General features: G+C 47.4%; 1 protein-coding gene across 1 annotated transcript in view; it reads right to left on the bottom strand.

Moving 5' to 3' along the window:
• The window catches only part of LOC144467676 (zwei Ig domain protein zig-8), a 134,198-nt gene that overhangs the window by 79,669 nt on the left and 39,213 nt on the right, over window positions 1–15,316 (bottom strand). The window contains exon 2 of the mRNA XM_078176575.1: window positions 14,066–14,244. Within this exon, the coding sequence (XP_078032701.1) occupies window positions 14,066–14,244 (179 nt within the window). The remainder of the gene's footprint in view (window positions 1–14,065; window positions 14,245–15,316) is intronic.

Genomic DNA, 15,316 nt, shown 5'->3' with positions numbered 1-15,316 from the left:
AGGGTCCAGCTCCCCAGGCCGTGGCCGATTAAGCGACGAGCGCACCGAACTTATCTGGCCCGGTAAGCTCGAAATCTCCCTCATAAAAGTGGTAACAACCCCTGTTTGGGAAACAATGGCGGCGCTGCCGGACTTCTGCCCGGGACCCGTAAAAGTTTGGACGGCTTTGCGGCTACGGCGAAAGGCGCAACGACGAAACGAAAGAGACGGGACGATCCCGGAACACCGAACGGATTCCACTCGAACCCTCGCGGTGGCTGTCCAATAAATATCGCCGGTTATTCGCGTTTTAATTCGCTGGGACGCGTGATACTGCGTCCGACTATGAACCGAAATGGATCTTATAAATATGCAAATATTCGTGGAGTAGTTAGATTTTTTATATTAGTGGTCAAGAGTAAGGATAGACATCTTCTAGACATAGTATTGATAGACTTAGTGTAGTCTATTACTGTGGGGTGATTAATTAATTCACTTTATATTTATCGAATAAGACGTGCGAAATTTTTGAATTCTCTATTTTATTAATTTTTGGATACATGAATCCAATATGTATTAGTTAACAAATATTAAGTTAATTGAAACGAAGACTCAATTAAAACAATTTAATTAACTGAGCTCGACTTTAACCATTTTCCATTCCACTTTTCAAAACCATTTTCCAAAGTACATATTTGTCTAAAGAAATAAAAGTAACATCGAGCGCGTCAGTTTTTAGCCGAATAGCACCTCACAGCCGTGTACTGCAACACGACCCAGTTTCCATCGAAGAAAACGCTGAAATCGCGAGGATCCAACGTCGGTCTAATTAATGGAAACTTGCGCTAGGTTCCTGTCAAATTTCCCAGCGAGCTTCCCTGCCAGATACCAACGAATTCACCGTGCGCGTTCTAACAAAGCTCTCTCTCTCTCTCTCTTCTCTTCTCTTCTCGGTGTTTTTCTTTCGCCGAAATTCGAGAATCCCGGGGACCGGACGGCAGCCGCGACGCGGTTCCATGCTTGAAATTTTTAATTCCAATTTTCCCTTTCTTAATTGTCCAGTCGGCCATCGCCAGCCGTTTCGAAAAACTTTCTAATTGCGAGCGCTTCCCTCTCGGAGCGAGGCCATTAAACGCGCCGGAACTTTCAGCTGGGAAATTGCCGGAGACATGTCGCAGGAAGGGAATCTTCTCGCGACGGTTTTCCGCGGAAAAATCGACGGCTCCCCTTCGTCGCCCCTTATTTTTCTGATCGGTCGCGAACCCAGTCGCCGTCCGCCGGCGGAGGGCGGTCGATATAGGCGTCGCCCGTCGCGTCCCGGCGCGACCAGGAAAGCAATTAGATGACCCACCGAATGATTTTATCGACATGCCGCGGCGGGGATGCGGCCAGATGGCGGCGACGTCCCGCAATTTAATTGGCGGAGTCCAGGATTTTTCCTTGCGCTCGCCCGGCCATTCTTCGCGCGATCGGAGTCACGTCTCCGGGTCTCCCCGTTGATGACCGCCTTTATCGATCACGCCGCACGGTTCTCGCCAGACAATACAGGCCGGCCGATAAAACGGAAAATTCGGTATTAAATTCCCGGGGGCGAGCGTAATTGGACACTTCGCGGGACCCTCTCTCTCTCTCTCTCTCGCAACGATTTACGGGCGGCGCTCGTCAGGAGAGAATATTCGGTGAACGACGGGTTCCGAGGGGGGTGGGTAGGTGAGGGGAGGGGAGAGGGAGGGAAATAATAAATTCGCGCCGATGGAAATTGTGAAACGATAGGCGCGCGGCGGTCGGTCATTCGCACGCGGCGAAATTTATCTCGCTAATGAACCGAAACCTCGATCGGCCGAATAACCGGCGCGTCATCTCGGAGAATCGAAGGCTGACGCACCCCCGGGCCGCTCCTCTCTTCCCCCCACGCTTTCCACGCCTGTTGTAATTTGTATTTTCATGGAATCCCAGCGATCCTGGCGTTCCCGCGAGCCCCGTAATTGCGCCGCCGACGAATCGTGTTCGCGCGGTCCCAGCGCGTTTAATTAATAATTAATCGACGCGTCGTTAACAGTCGCGAAGAAGTCCGCCGTTTTCGTGCGAATGGCAGCTCGATTCGCGCGAGAAATACGTTGTCTTCCTATCGTCGCATTTCTTTCCGCGTCTCTGATTCGATTTGCCCTCGGCTCGACCTCGCAATCGGCATTGAAATTACTCCTCCTTTGATTAAACGCACGAACACGGAGTATTCCGTAACGCTCGCGCGCGGTACATTGTTAATGATGGTAAATTAATACGCAGCATGTTACCGACTGCAGTAGATTCAGACAACCAGCGTGATACAACTGACACATCCTAACGAGCTCTACCTCGCGCAGTCTCCAAGTAGATTCCGCCAGCCGTGGCCAGACGAAACAATAGCGCGATACCGGCTTTGCTAATCCCTGACGGTGGATTGAATCAGTTGTAGTTACATTGGCTAGAATTGTAATTAAAACGGTATGTTCGGTTAGCAATCGATAATTGCCTGCGGCAAGTGACGGAGAAACGAAGGTTTACGAAATACAATTTATAGGTAGCCTTGCTATAAAACAGCATTCTATAACATAGTATCTTATAACACAGTATGCTATAACACAGTATGCTATAACATAGTATACTATATCACAGTATTCTATAACACAGCATCCTACAACATGATTTTGTTCCAACACCATAAGAAAACAGCGAAAACCTTTGCACAAGATAATACTTCCACAGCACCGGATAACATGATTTTCCCTGGAACCCATCTACAGCGTTATATAAAGGGTTGCAGGGATTTCCAGCACGACTTTCCGACCATCCCGTGAAACCGTCCGAGAACCATCTGTCCAGGATTCTCGTGGCGAATAAAATCTGCCCGGCATGGGAGAAGTAACGAGGCAGGTAATTTATCCTGGCCGGACAAGCAAAATGGTTTTCCCTCGAAACATATTCGGTTTGATGGTCCTTTTTTTTCATCGAGCCCTACCGCTCGATCGAGAGCCTGCATCCATTGGATCTGACAATCGACTAAGGCTTTGTTTTATAGATCGCTGATCGTGGTCTCGGTCGCGCGTGCTCGTCCGTTTCCCAAACCATCGGGACGAAGAATTCCACAATTCCACCGGAGCGTACCGGAAATAACCGTGCCCCGGTAATTTCAACCCGGTCCAAGGAAAAGCGTAACAAGGAAGGGCGGGATGGGGCAGGGAGAGGATTACCCATCTACTCCCGCGTCTGTTTGCTTTGCTTTAATGAACGCACCGCGGATGAATAGTCAATGAAAAACATGATCGCGCGGTCGAGGGTAGGAATTTCTTTGGAAATAAATTAACACCTACGGCACCCGTGCAGTTAGCAGTCATCCGTTTATTATTTGACCTGCGCTCGTTTCACGAGCGACGTTGATAATCACATTTTTATAAGATTCGTTTTTTTTTTTTATTAGTCTTCACGGTGTTGCTAGCGGAACAGCAATTTACTTAACTTTATTACCGTGTACATAAATCCGTAATTCCGTAGTCGCAGTCAAAGGGTTGGACATTTTTAATTCGATCTTACGCTTTCGCTTTTGAAGGAGGGTTTTTCAAGTTAATTACAAATATTTTCATGACATTAATTTCCCGTCATTTTGTCGCATCTTTCCACTGATTTCGAATAAATACTGCGTTCCGCGTTTTCGTTTAATTGGATACTAGCGACGCTATTGATCTCGTTTCAATTATATTTAATTTCATCTTTTTCATTTTCAAAAGAGCCTTTGAAATGTTATGTCGAGAGCAGAAATATTATTATTGAACTATCTATCGTGTTTTAATTTAAATTTGTACACGATTTATTGAGGTCTGCGACAACTAACCATTTAGAAGAAGCGCCTGAGAGAAATTTATTAAAATAATTGAGAAATAAAATTATAGTTATTATAACATTACAGTTACAAGTATATTATACATTATAGTTATAATGTTATAACATTGTAATTATAATTAAATAGCTCACTAAAATTCATTTCCAATATATGATTTCACTATATGACCTTTCACTGTACGATCGCTATAATAATGTTTAGAGGAGAAAATCGTGAACGAATATCTGCATGGCTTTCAAAGCTATCTACGTCTCCAAGTGTACGAGATCCAAAGCCAGCCCGGCAGACGTCTATCTCGGGACACTCTCTCTTAAAGCTCCACTATGGACGAGCTCGAGACGATTCACACTTCGAGCTCGTCTGTCTGTTCCCGTCGCGACATTTTTTCCCCCGTAACCCGCTCGACGACAAGAACAGTTTTGCTTTCACGGGCAAACGGAACAATCCTCGAATCCGAAATATTGCACGGCACCGCGGCCGAGACAGCGAATGTGGGGAGGGGAGCCCTTTCTCCGTCAAAGGAGACGAATTCGTTCGAGTGGTCCGCGGACACGGCCGAAAAGGGAAAGAAAAGTCGAAATCTTAGTCTCAAAGCCCTGAAATCTCATCTTCCGACGGTCGCGAGCGTCAAACAGTTCCCACGGTGCACTGCTTTACAGGGTTTTTCCCGACCAGTCGAGTTTATCTCCTCTGCCTGTGACACGTCGGCTCCTCCTGCGACTAACTTGTTCCCAGAACGAGCCACCTTTCACGGAAATTGTGCGCGCCGTGATGGAAAATGTGTCTGCAGTTGCCCGGCGTTGCAGGTTCGAATTCTTTGCGAGATTAAATTCTAACGGCGACAATGCCCCTCGAATATTTATTGTGCCTCGCAGCCGGATCGTGCCATTCGTCCCGGAAAAATTTATCGGACCTCGGGAACCCTGTCGATCTCAGAAATGCACGGGAATAGTGATTATTTAGGACACTTTCAGACCACCGAATATCACTTAGTTATTTGACACCACTGTAGTACCAGTCCTGGAGAAATTGCAATATTTTCGGTTGCGACGAATGTACTCGCGAATAACAGCTTTAAACATGTCGAATTGGGCGAATAAATAAATGTTAGTAAAATGTTTAATAAATTTAAAAAATGACAGATATCATCCCCATTTCATTACAACTTAATTAACTTCGTACGTCGGAGTAAATTTATATTCGCAGCTTTGCATTTCTATATTCACTCGTTTCAAATTGCGCAAATTATGACGGGGTCGTGTAAATCAATACAATATTTCGTAAAATTGTTCCGGCGAATTTCTGATTCGTTTCGAATTCTGCGATCTGTATGCGAGCACAACGTAAACCATCAAAATGCCAAACTATTGCAAAAGTTGTCGGGCTTCACATAGAATTATAATAAGGTCTCCGATATAAGAAGACAATACTTATCTCTTATTTATCTAAACTTGCTTAATGAATAATAAATTTAGAAAAATTACTATTAACAATATAGACTGCCTATTGAAAACCTAGAATTTATATTATCCGTAGAGGGTTTCAAAATGGCTTCCACGGAATGGTTAAGAACGGTTACCGTTCCGCGGAGAATAAAATATCTCGCGAAGGATCGCGACAGCTTCCATTTACAATTCGCGAAAGCAATCTCGTTACGCATCGAGCGACTGATCAAAGGGCCGGCGGGAGGCAATAACGAAGCATCGAAAAAATAATTTCGCAGCGGGCCGGGGGAGGAAGCGGCGGCGGCAGGAATCCTCGAAACGCGGGATCGCGGGGATCGCTTTCCGCGCGGAAATAACTCGCGCGCACTTGGTAGAACGGAGAAGAAAAGGTTTCGCCCGGGACGGTGCAATAACGCGGAGAGTCGGGCCGGCGGGAAGGGCTAATTCTTATCTGGCGGTGGGGCGCGGGGCGTCGTCGGAATTTTAATTACGTAAGGGACGGCCCGAAGAAAGGCGCGAAAGCGGGCGGAGGCTTTTTTCATTAAGATTACACTCGACCGAGTGCGCTCGCGCTCTCTAAACAAAATGTTCGTTTTCCTGTTACGTCGTCGACCGGCGTCGTCGACGTCGGGCGCCGTCGAGAGGGCGGACAAGGACGAAACAAGACTATCCGAGGAGCAAGACGGCGAGGGGTAAAGGGCCGGCCGGAGAAGAAAGGGGCCGGGCGAACGGCCGCGCATAAAACAGAGGGGAAAGTAGCCAGGCGTTTCAACGATGAGAGACCACTTTGCGCTTAGAAGGAACTCTTTTACTTTCACGGCTTACTAAATGCGCGAGGTATGCTCCGAGAAGGCATCCGTGCCCAAAGAATGGGACGAAGAAAGGAAACGGAGAGGAGTGCGAGCGCGAAGACAAGAGGTCGGCGGATCGGTGAAAGCGAAAGCTCCCTGTCCGGGATCCGGCGGCGATTCCGCCATTTAGCCGCGAGCTGGCGTCATTTAATTAACAATCGGAAGCGCTGTTCGGCACGAACGCGATGCGGTAAAGTAGAAGCGAGGGAGCAAATTGGAATTATTCGACGGCGGCTATACGAAGATTCATTGGACGTTTATTATTTATTATTCTGTCCCATAATTAGATAGGAAATTATCAAGCGTTCGTCGACGGACGAAGATTCGTCGCGCCGAAATTTCTGCGGCGATATCGCCCGCGGAGGCGAACGAGCAACGCTCTCGGATTCATAGTCGGGTTTCGATAACGTTATTTTTTCACGTGCTGGACTGGATCTTTCGACGCGGGGAACGTGACAAATGATTCACGCTGCTTTTAAATCGGGACCGGAAAACCGCTCGGTGTCCGATTTTATGTGGATGCTTTTTTTTTTATTACCCCGCCCCTGGGGAATTCGGTCTCGCCTCTTTTCCCGACGGCCCCGCCGCGCGCCCCACCGGCCGGCGTGTACCGGAACGCAATCGAACGGGTATCGCGAGGCTCGCCCCGTCACCCGCGCTGGGCGCGCTCGCGAGCGCGCGCGCGGGAAACCACTCGGAAAAGTTGCCGAGTTTTCGTCCGATTATTCGCGCCGAAAGCCGGTTTAAACCGGCTGCGCAGGGTCAAGCTGGCCCGAAATCCCGTTCCCGGTGGAAAATGACGGTGTAAACTTTCCGATGTAAAAATCCGGCCCCGGCCGAAAAACGAAGGAACATAGCGAAAAAAAAATTGAACGGCGCAACAACGCCCCGTTATTGTTGCCGTATTATTCGAGAAGGAAATTGCAATCGCGCGCGAAACGATTGATATTCGTGATTTTCAATTTGCGAAATTGAAATCGGAACGATATTTCCCCGCCCGAATATTGCGCTTCGCCCCCCCCCCCCCCCCCGAAGATTTTCTATTCGGCGTCAAAATAATGCGGCCGTTCCGAAACGAATTCCCGCGGGCCGTTCGCTCGTGACTCCGCTTACAAACCGGATGCGATTCGAAAGAGCGCACAAGCGTTTCAATTCACTCGGCGTGCGCACACCTCCCGCGGTTAATGCGCGCAGAAATTAATGATCCATTGTCGAAGATTCAACGGTCTGCCGATAAAGGGGGTGGGTTTGTTCTCTAATTACATTGTGGAATCTCGGATGTTGTTCTTCGTCGTTGCTGGTTGTTCGACGAGGAGGAGGAGGGGGGATTAACAACGCGTCATTAACACGTTGATTCCCTTAAAAAATGCTGCGACTTCGAAGGAAGAAAATCGCGGCTGCGAAGTTCAAGTTGACAATAAAGATCGATTCTTTAATTATAGTATGATGACAATTATACTGTGTGATAAAAATCCCAATGTACCCTACGATTTTTTAAATATTAATTACAGTTTCGAATTGTAAATATAACAGAACTCCAATTATTCCTATGAAGCAGAGTAACATGATTGTTTACGCGACGGTACAATTATTCGTGACCGAATTCATCTCTATTAATTAATACAGTACGTAACTTTACGTGTAGTCCACCTTGGCTCGATTGTTAAATATTGATATCTCGTATCAGATTCGTTAAAATACTACATGTTACAAATTTACGTAAAAAAAGCTACATCGCATTGACGTAATCTTCTTACATTCGTTAATTAAAGCTACATTCGCGTGGTGGCTTCCACCTTTTTCTAATAAATGCACGACAATCCCCGGTACAACCAATAAAGTAGATTCCGCTCGAGCGGATTCGCGAAATCTGTTTCGAAATCCGATGAAAGAACATTGTCGTCCATGTACACCGTCCGACATGGTAGCGAACGAGCCATTAAAAGCTCGATCGAGTGATAACAGAACGGTCTGGTTTCGTTACGAGGTTTCGATCGGTCTGACAAACGAGGAAAAGACTGGACGCGCGTGCGGGAGGGCTCGCGGAACGCGTTCGCATTTTCCGCGCGGCTCTTTTTTTTCGGGACGAAACGAAACGGAACGAAAATTAATCGTATGTACTGTCTGGCGGGACAGCGCGATGAATAATGCACGGCCGGAATTCGCGGTTGTTGCATTTATGCGCGCGGAAAACGCGGACGGCGTTCAGCGCCGCGGCCGTGGAAACGTTCCTCGGGGTCTTACACGCGGCTGAATCGATCCTCGGATGGCCCGATAAGGCACCCTATTCCACGGCGATCCATCATGGGGGCCGATGTTTGGCCTGTCCACTGGGTCAACAAATCACGAGTCACTTTCAGGCGGGATCCGCGAGCCATTCGTGCCCGTGTCCGATTCGTTTCCTACGTTTTGCTCGTTTTCGGGCGCATTAGCGGGACGCGACGCGTCTCCGCGCCCTCCCTCCCCTCCGGGACACCATGAGAACCCGCGAGAGCGTCGACGGCCGCGCGCTGCCGTATTGATGGACGCTGTTAACCCTTCGATGTCGGTGAATTTATGATCGATCGGTATTAAAAGCGTGGTCCGACCGTGGACGAAGTTTGTTGCGCGCGAACGTTATTTATTTCCTCGATTGAGGCGACACTTTTCGGCTTTGATCCTTCCAGAACGAACGGTGGCGCGCTGGCTCGCAACGTTCATCGTCGCGTTGACACTGCGGAATGCTTTGGGGATTTTTTATCGTCCGGCTCGACCGATACCGCGGCCTTCGAGCGGAATATTCTAACCGAACGGGGATCCGAGGGGAGGGGGGGGAGGGGCACGCCCGGGGAATAGATAGGAAACGACTTCATTAAAGGCGGGACGGTACCTTAGGCTTTAATGAGGAAACCGCAGCCTATGCCCGCGAATTCTAGATGGATTTTATTGCAGCTGCAGCTATCAGGGAATTCTAAGTCCAGGAATCCTGGTTTACGAGGCTACTGCGTAATAAAGCCGTGTCTGATCCACGCCCGTGCCCCCATAAATTTCATTTCAAAACCCGACGACTGATGAAGTTACGGGACCCACGTTTCACGTTTCCATCGGCGTCTCACATATGAACGATGATACGAGACATCCGCGATAAAATGTCGCCCCGCTTTGTTCACCGATATCCATTTACCACTCTTACGCGATCAATTCTCGCAGTTCCCGAAACAATTGCTTTATCGACCATAAATTCAGACGAATCCTCGTCAAACTTTATTAGCCTTTTACTGTAGTTGACTTTCCCGTTGATATATTGGAATTTGAAACACTGAGTAGATCGTTTTACGGAAAAATGTAACACCAATCAAATAGAAAAATAACTCGTATAGTTTATTAGCATTCTACTTGAATTAAGTGAGATCAAATGTCCATTTACAAATATAAAATCATCCCATCTTGGCAATAGTTTTTTAAATAAAGCTGCAAAGGGTTAAAAAATTAAAAATCATTAACAAAAGTCTAAAGAACAAACTAAACTAGTGTATTATAATTTAATCGTATCGAACAAACAACAGTTCAAAGGATACGTTTTAAAATACGTCTCGTCTGACCAATGGCCGACTTATACCACTGCGATCTAAAGGTCCTCGCTCGCGGAACTTCTTTCGCCAGCGTCAGACCACCATATATTTTGAGCGGCACGGAAAGGGGAGTCACGGTGCCGGCAAACACGCGGGAAACGAATAGATTACCGTGCGGCATTAACTTCAAGTGTGTAGCTGTTTGTTCGCGATATTTCAAAAACGCGCGACGATCGGAATCCGGTCGCCGCGTTTCGCATTCCAGGTCGCGCGAGCGCGCGCGCCCCGTCGGAAACGATACGTGACAGGAACTCCTCGAGTTTTGCATAAACAGCGAGACACAACCGGCGTTTCCGGTCATCGATCAAACCGCGGATGCGTGCGTCGCCGTGCAAGGTCAACAAATCACCAGCCACTTGGGGAGGGTCGCGGTGTTTGCCAGCCGAATTTTACGTCGCCGTGAAAACGCGACGACAAATATGGCTCCGTGTGTACGGAAAACTTGCTTATCCGACTACGGCCATCCGAAACCACTTCGACGTGTCATCCTGTCTCGTTGAAACGCGAAGATCGCCGGAACAATTTTCTGTGCGATCGATATCTTGTTATACCCCTCGGATCGATCGTAATAATATTGTTTCGGTAATCGCGGTGAACGAACGGGTAAGCTAAACGGGATCTATTGAATGCTGCTAAGCCGACCATTTATCTGATAACAGGGTCTATAGGGTGGTCGAGAGAACGGGCGATAGCAAGTTCGCCGCGCGAAAGCTAAGTGAAAACTAGCAAGCTTTGAATAGGGGAAAAAATTGTTGGAAACGAGTCTAGAAACGAAATAAAACGAAGAGCGCGCTGCGCCCGACCGTCGATATTCGAGCCAGTGAAATATCGATGGTTCAGCGCGCGGCCGATGCGAAGCCCGTTAAAACGCTTGCGGATAAAAAGCCGACTCTCTATCTATCGAAGCATTTATTTAAGGTACATGGAACAACCATACAGGGGGGAATCTCGTGCAAATAGTATCCAATCATGGCGAGATTAATAATCAATCTCTCGCGAACGCGTCGCAGATTTTCAGGAACATCGTGGACGTTCATTTAATGTTTTAAATCTCCTCGTTAGCGTGACACGTAGACGAGGCGAGAGAGAAGGAGAAATAGAGGGAGACGGGTATGGTGGTAATAGATAGGAGAGAGAGAGAGAGAGAGGAATTCGTATTAATTCGAAACGAGATTACGAGCTCTCGACGGAAAGCCGAAGCCGGTCTGGGCCGAATTAACCGAACCTAATTGGAATCGACCGTGCCGCCGATAAGATTCCGTGATTAACCCTCATTTAATTTTCAAATTAACTCGAGACGACCGGTGACGAGTATTAATTTCGACGGCCGATATTCCCGGCGTCCCGGCCGCTGTTTGATCGTGGTCGTTGGCCCGATCAAACAGCGGATCGCTGTAAAAAAGCTGACCCAGCTGCGGGAAAATCAATGGGACGGATGGACCGATCGGACAGAAAATGTTGGAAAAATTGATGACGCACCCCATGCCGGGGCGTTTGTTCTACGGCTTTGATGCCGGCCGCCGAGAGGGCGAGAGAGGAATTTAGAAATAACAGCTCGACATTCGACAACGTGAAACGAGCGATAGCAGGCCGAACATGACGCCGGCCTGTCCCTTAATCTAACAGGGCTATCAGCGAGCAAAACGAATCAACCAGACCAGGGGATTGCCACTCGTACGCGACGATCCGCGGCGGCCGCGTGTCAAATGATTATGGTCATCGGTTAGCATAAATTCCACGGCTTTCTATAATACTCTTTTTCCCGTTCAACCTTCGCCGACCTGCTGAATTCCGCTCGCTCTGACCCGGCTTCTTCGTGCTACTTTCGACTCTTTAACAGCCCCGCGGATTGATTTTCAAAAGTTCTACGCCGCGCTCGGCCCGCGAGATTTTATCGGGAGTAACTGCTGACTGCGGCAACCCGTTGATTACAGCCTTCGAACACATTTTGCAACTTCTACGCGTTGCCGGGAATCGGGCGCGAAATTGAAAAAGGCGCCGCAGACAGCACCCGCCGCGCCGCGAATTAAACCGTCGAGCTTCCGGATCGCTTGCTCGTTCGCATCTTTGGTAATCGGGGATAGCAAGCGATCGGAATATCCGCGAACGCGGTTCCAATTTACGTTATTGCCAGTGTTCTTGCGCTCGGGTGCTTGCAATTATAAAATTAACCTTTCCTGATATTTTAATGGAACCGCGCAACCGACGCGGATGTCGACGACAATGGCCAGATACAGAAAGCTGTAGCTACTTTATACTTTGTTTTATAATCAGGTGGTTGGTGTAATTTGAAACAGTTGCTATATTCTTTAATTTCAAGTATGAATATCTTGATTAAGTAGTTAGAAATGTCTGTGGTCAGACGAAGAAGATCATAATTAGGTATATTTTATTTTATAAGTCTGTGTAAGTTTCCAACATTTTTTCGAATATTAAATATGCTCTGATTAAGTAGACGCAGACAATTATGATCAGACACAGACAGACGCAATTATTGTATATTTTATTTTAGAAAACCACAGGCGATTTCACTGAGAATATCTGGCATTTTATTTAATTTTAAACACAAGTTAAATCTTCTCAAGTAGATATAGATTATTACCATCAGACAACTACTGTACTTATCATTTTAAAAACTCATATTTAGTTTAACTCTTAATATTTTCTCTAATCAGAAATTAAATGCGTTTTTTAAATAGATTCAGACAACAATGATCAGAGAGAGAAATCTATATCTACAATATTTTTCATTTCATGAGCACACGTTAACTAAAGCTAGACATTTAATATCTAATCGATCATCAAATATTATTACCTCGTTTCTATAGATACAGACAAATGTGGTCAGACACATAAATTCAAAAGTAATAAAATTATTGAAATATAAAATGTGAAATATAAATGCCTGATTCAAGTAGATAGAGACAAGCACGGCCAGACACTGCCATCGATGACCACTGTTTATTTAATCCTACATATTCACATTAGACCTAACTAAAACATTTTCTATTTTCTCTTATATCAACCACATCTAATTTCAAACTTAGTAGATAAATCCAGCCATGATCAGACAATTTTAATCAATAAAAAAAATCAATATTCTAATCACAAAAGATTAAAATTTCTGATCTGCAATTCCCCACATGCTTCACTCGTCATCCCAGAATTTGTTCAAACAAATGCAGCTGGATTCTCAAACGGCGCACGAGAAATAAAGACAACAGATTCGCTCGCGGCGGGTGAGAACTTAGGGTTGACGAGATAGGGATCGCTTAGATATTAGACCCCGTAGGAAACACGTTGATGTCTGTGTCCAAGCGTCTCGTTTTGATCGATTGTCACGGGCACGCTAGCCCGGTGGCCGAGCACGCCTCGGCGTACCACGTTTTCGTGCCGGCCTGGTCTAATCGGTCGGCAGTGTATTTATTGGTCGGTCGTTATTGCGGAAAGGACGATTTGTCATTGGGGGCTGGTATTAATTGCACGGGAGGCCGGCCTTTGTGGAAGATAACGCGCGGACCAAAGGGCCGCGACGTCGTCGTCAGACGCGAGACAACCTGTTTGAATAGAAATTGGTCTACGGAATGGGAACCGGGGGTCTCGGGCAACTTCCGAAAATTAATTGCCGTGGCTTCCGGGACGCGTGTGCCGGTGAACGTGGATACCTTCGGCCATCGATTACCACGACACTTGCTCTACCAGCTACAACAAAAACACTGCAACAATTTTTCAAACTTAATAACATTTTTAAAACAGAATCTTTTTAAAAGATACGAGGACCTTAACAAAAATTCTTTTCTTAAATTTTCGCTATTGCTTGGAAAAGTAAATTAAAAAATGTGTTTCCTAGATGTCGGCAAGCTATATACAGTGCTGGCGGGAAGTTCGCGGTCGCCACGAGCTGGTCTCATTTTTTCTCGTTCCAAAAAAGAAGCCGGGATCCGTTTGGGAACGATGTAACGAGCGCGATCTCACGCGGACGATACTGGCCCGGGAGAACTTTCCGCGACCGGGCAAATTTCGTTGACACAGTGAAGAAAGGAAGTTCCGGTCGCATTTTTGAAAACTCCGGGGTATCTTTATCATTGTTGGTTAACGAAACGCCGGCCGGGGGGGCGGTTACAGGTCCCCGGAATTTTTACGCGGCGCTCCTTTACGACGTAACTTTTCATATCGGCTATAAAAGCCGCCGGAAAATATGGCCGCCGGGACGAAATTTCGCCCTTTGGTACGCCTCCCACGTCCCGCCGGTTCGTCCACGGACTGTCGCGAACTGATTCGCCGGATAAAACGCAGGCTTACCACTTTGTCACCAAGATTTCGCACCCGACACGGCAGGTAGACCGTCTGGCCGACGAACGCGCTGACGTTCGCAGCTGTTGGCTCGAACATCGGCAGATCAGCGTCGATGGAATCGTTGCCGGCGTCGTTCGGCCGTCGCTGCGAGCCATCCTTCGATATCTCACGGACCTGCACCGGGGCTGCAAGAAGAATAATATCGTCACGGAATTATCACGTGTTGCCGTAAGGTATCGGCGCGGTTCATTAGAACCGCTAAGTTGCGAAGTAGGCGAATCGATACGAGAACGACGTGCACGACGGGCGACGCGACGACGACGGTGGCCTCGCGACGCCGCGAGTCTCGGATACGTCCGAGCGTGTACGCGAAAATAAATGTTTCAGACTCCCGGTAATGTTGTTAATAATCGCGCAACGTTATTGCGCTGGAATTACACGGCGGAAAATTTCCACTGCAATAATTATGCGGGAACAATAAAAATGGGCAGGCCGGCTGCTGCGGCAGACCCGTCGGAATTTTTCATAAGCCACGCCCAGCTGCGGGATTAAATTTATACGGACAGTCGGATCCGGATAATTGTGCGAAATTCCAAAAAAAAAAGAGCCGGAAGGAAAAAAAGTGTGGAAAAAGTAAAAGCGGACAGCTGACGCGGCAATATTATTCCCCGAATAAGGGGTGGGGAGGGGGCAGCGACTCTTCAAAAGCCTCGGCGAACAATTGGGCGTGTCCCGTGGAAATCAGCGCCGCGATAATTGCGCGAGATTCCGGGAATTGTGGCGATTTTCAAGGAACTGCGGCTCATTAAATTTATATAGAAAACTCGGGCGTGGAATGTTTGCAGCAAGGACCGCGGCCGCTGTAAATGTATCTCGTCGGAGAAATGTCGGCGTTTCGCAACGAACGACGCGATCGAACAACGTTTCGGTGCACGGAGCATCAAACGGATTGCTTCGTAATTAGTCGCTGCGAAGTCATGCGAAACCGCGTCTCCGATACGGAAGGCTTTTCTATTTGCTCGGCGCCACTTAAAAACGCGTGCTCGAACTGTACGCAAATCGACGATTTCATGAATTCCAAGGAATTTCTCTTTGCCAATGCTCTCCGTAGATTGGAAGTAGAACGGGACCGCATCAATTTTATCAGCTACAAGCACTTTAGTCGACCGTAATCGAGGAAACGATAACGCAATTTGATTTCTCATTTTCCTGCGAGCCGTGAGTGCACTTTGAATGTACCGAAAGATCACGCTTTTA

Source organism: Augochlora pura, chromosome 3, assembly GCF_028453695.1.
Source record: "Augochlora pura isolate Apur16 chromosome 3, APUR_v2.2.1, whole genome shotgun sequence".
Lineage (NCBI taxonomy): Eukaryota > Metazoa > Arthropoda > Insecta > Hymenoptera > Halictidae > Augochlora > Augochlora pura.
Note: the sequence above shows the minus strand (reverse complement) of the source record. Positions and strands in the feature narration are given on the sequence as shown.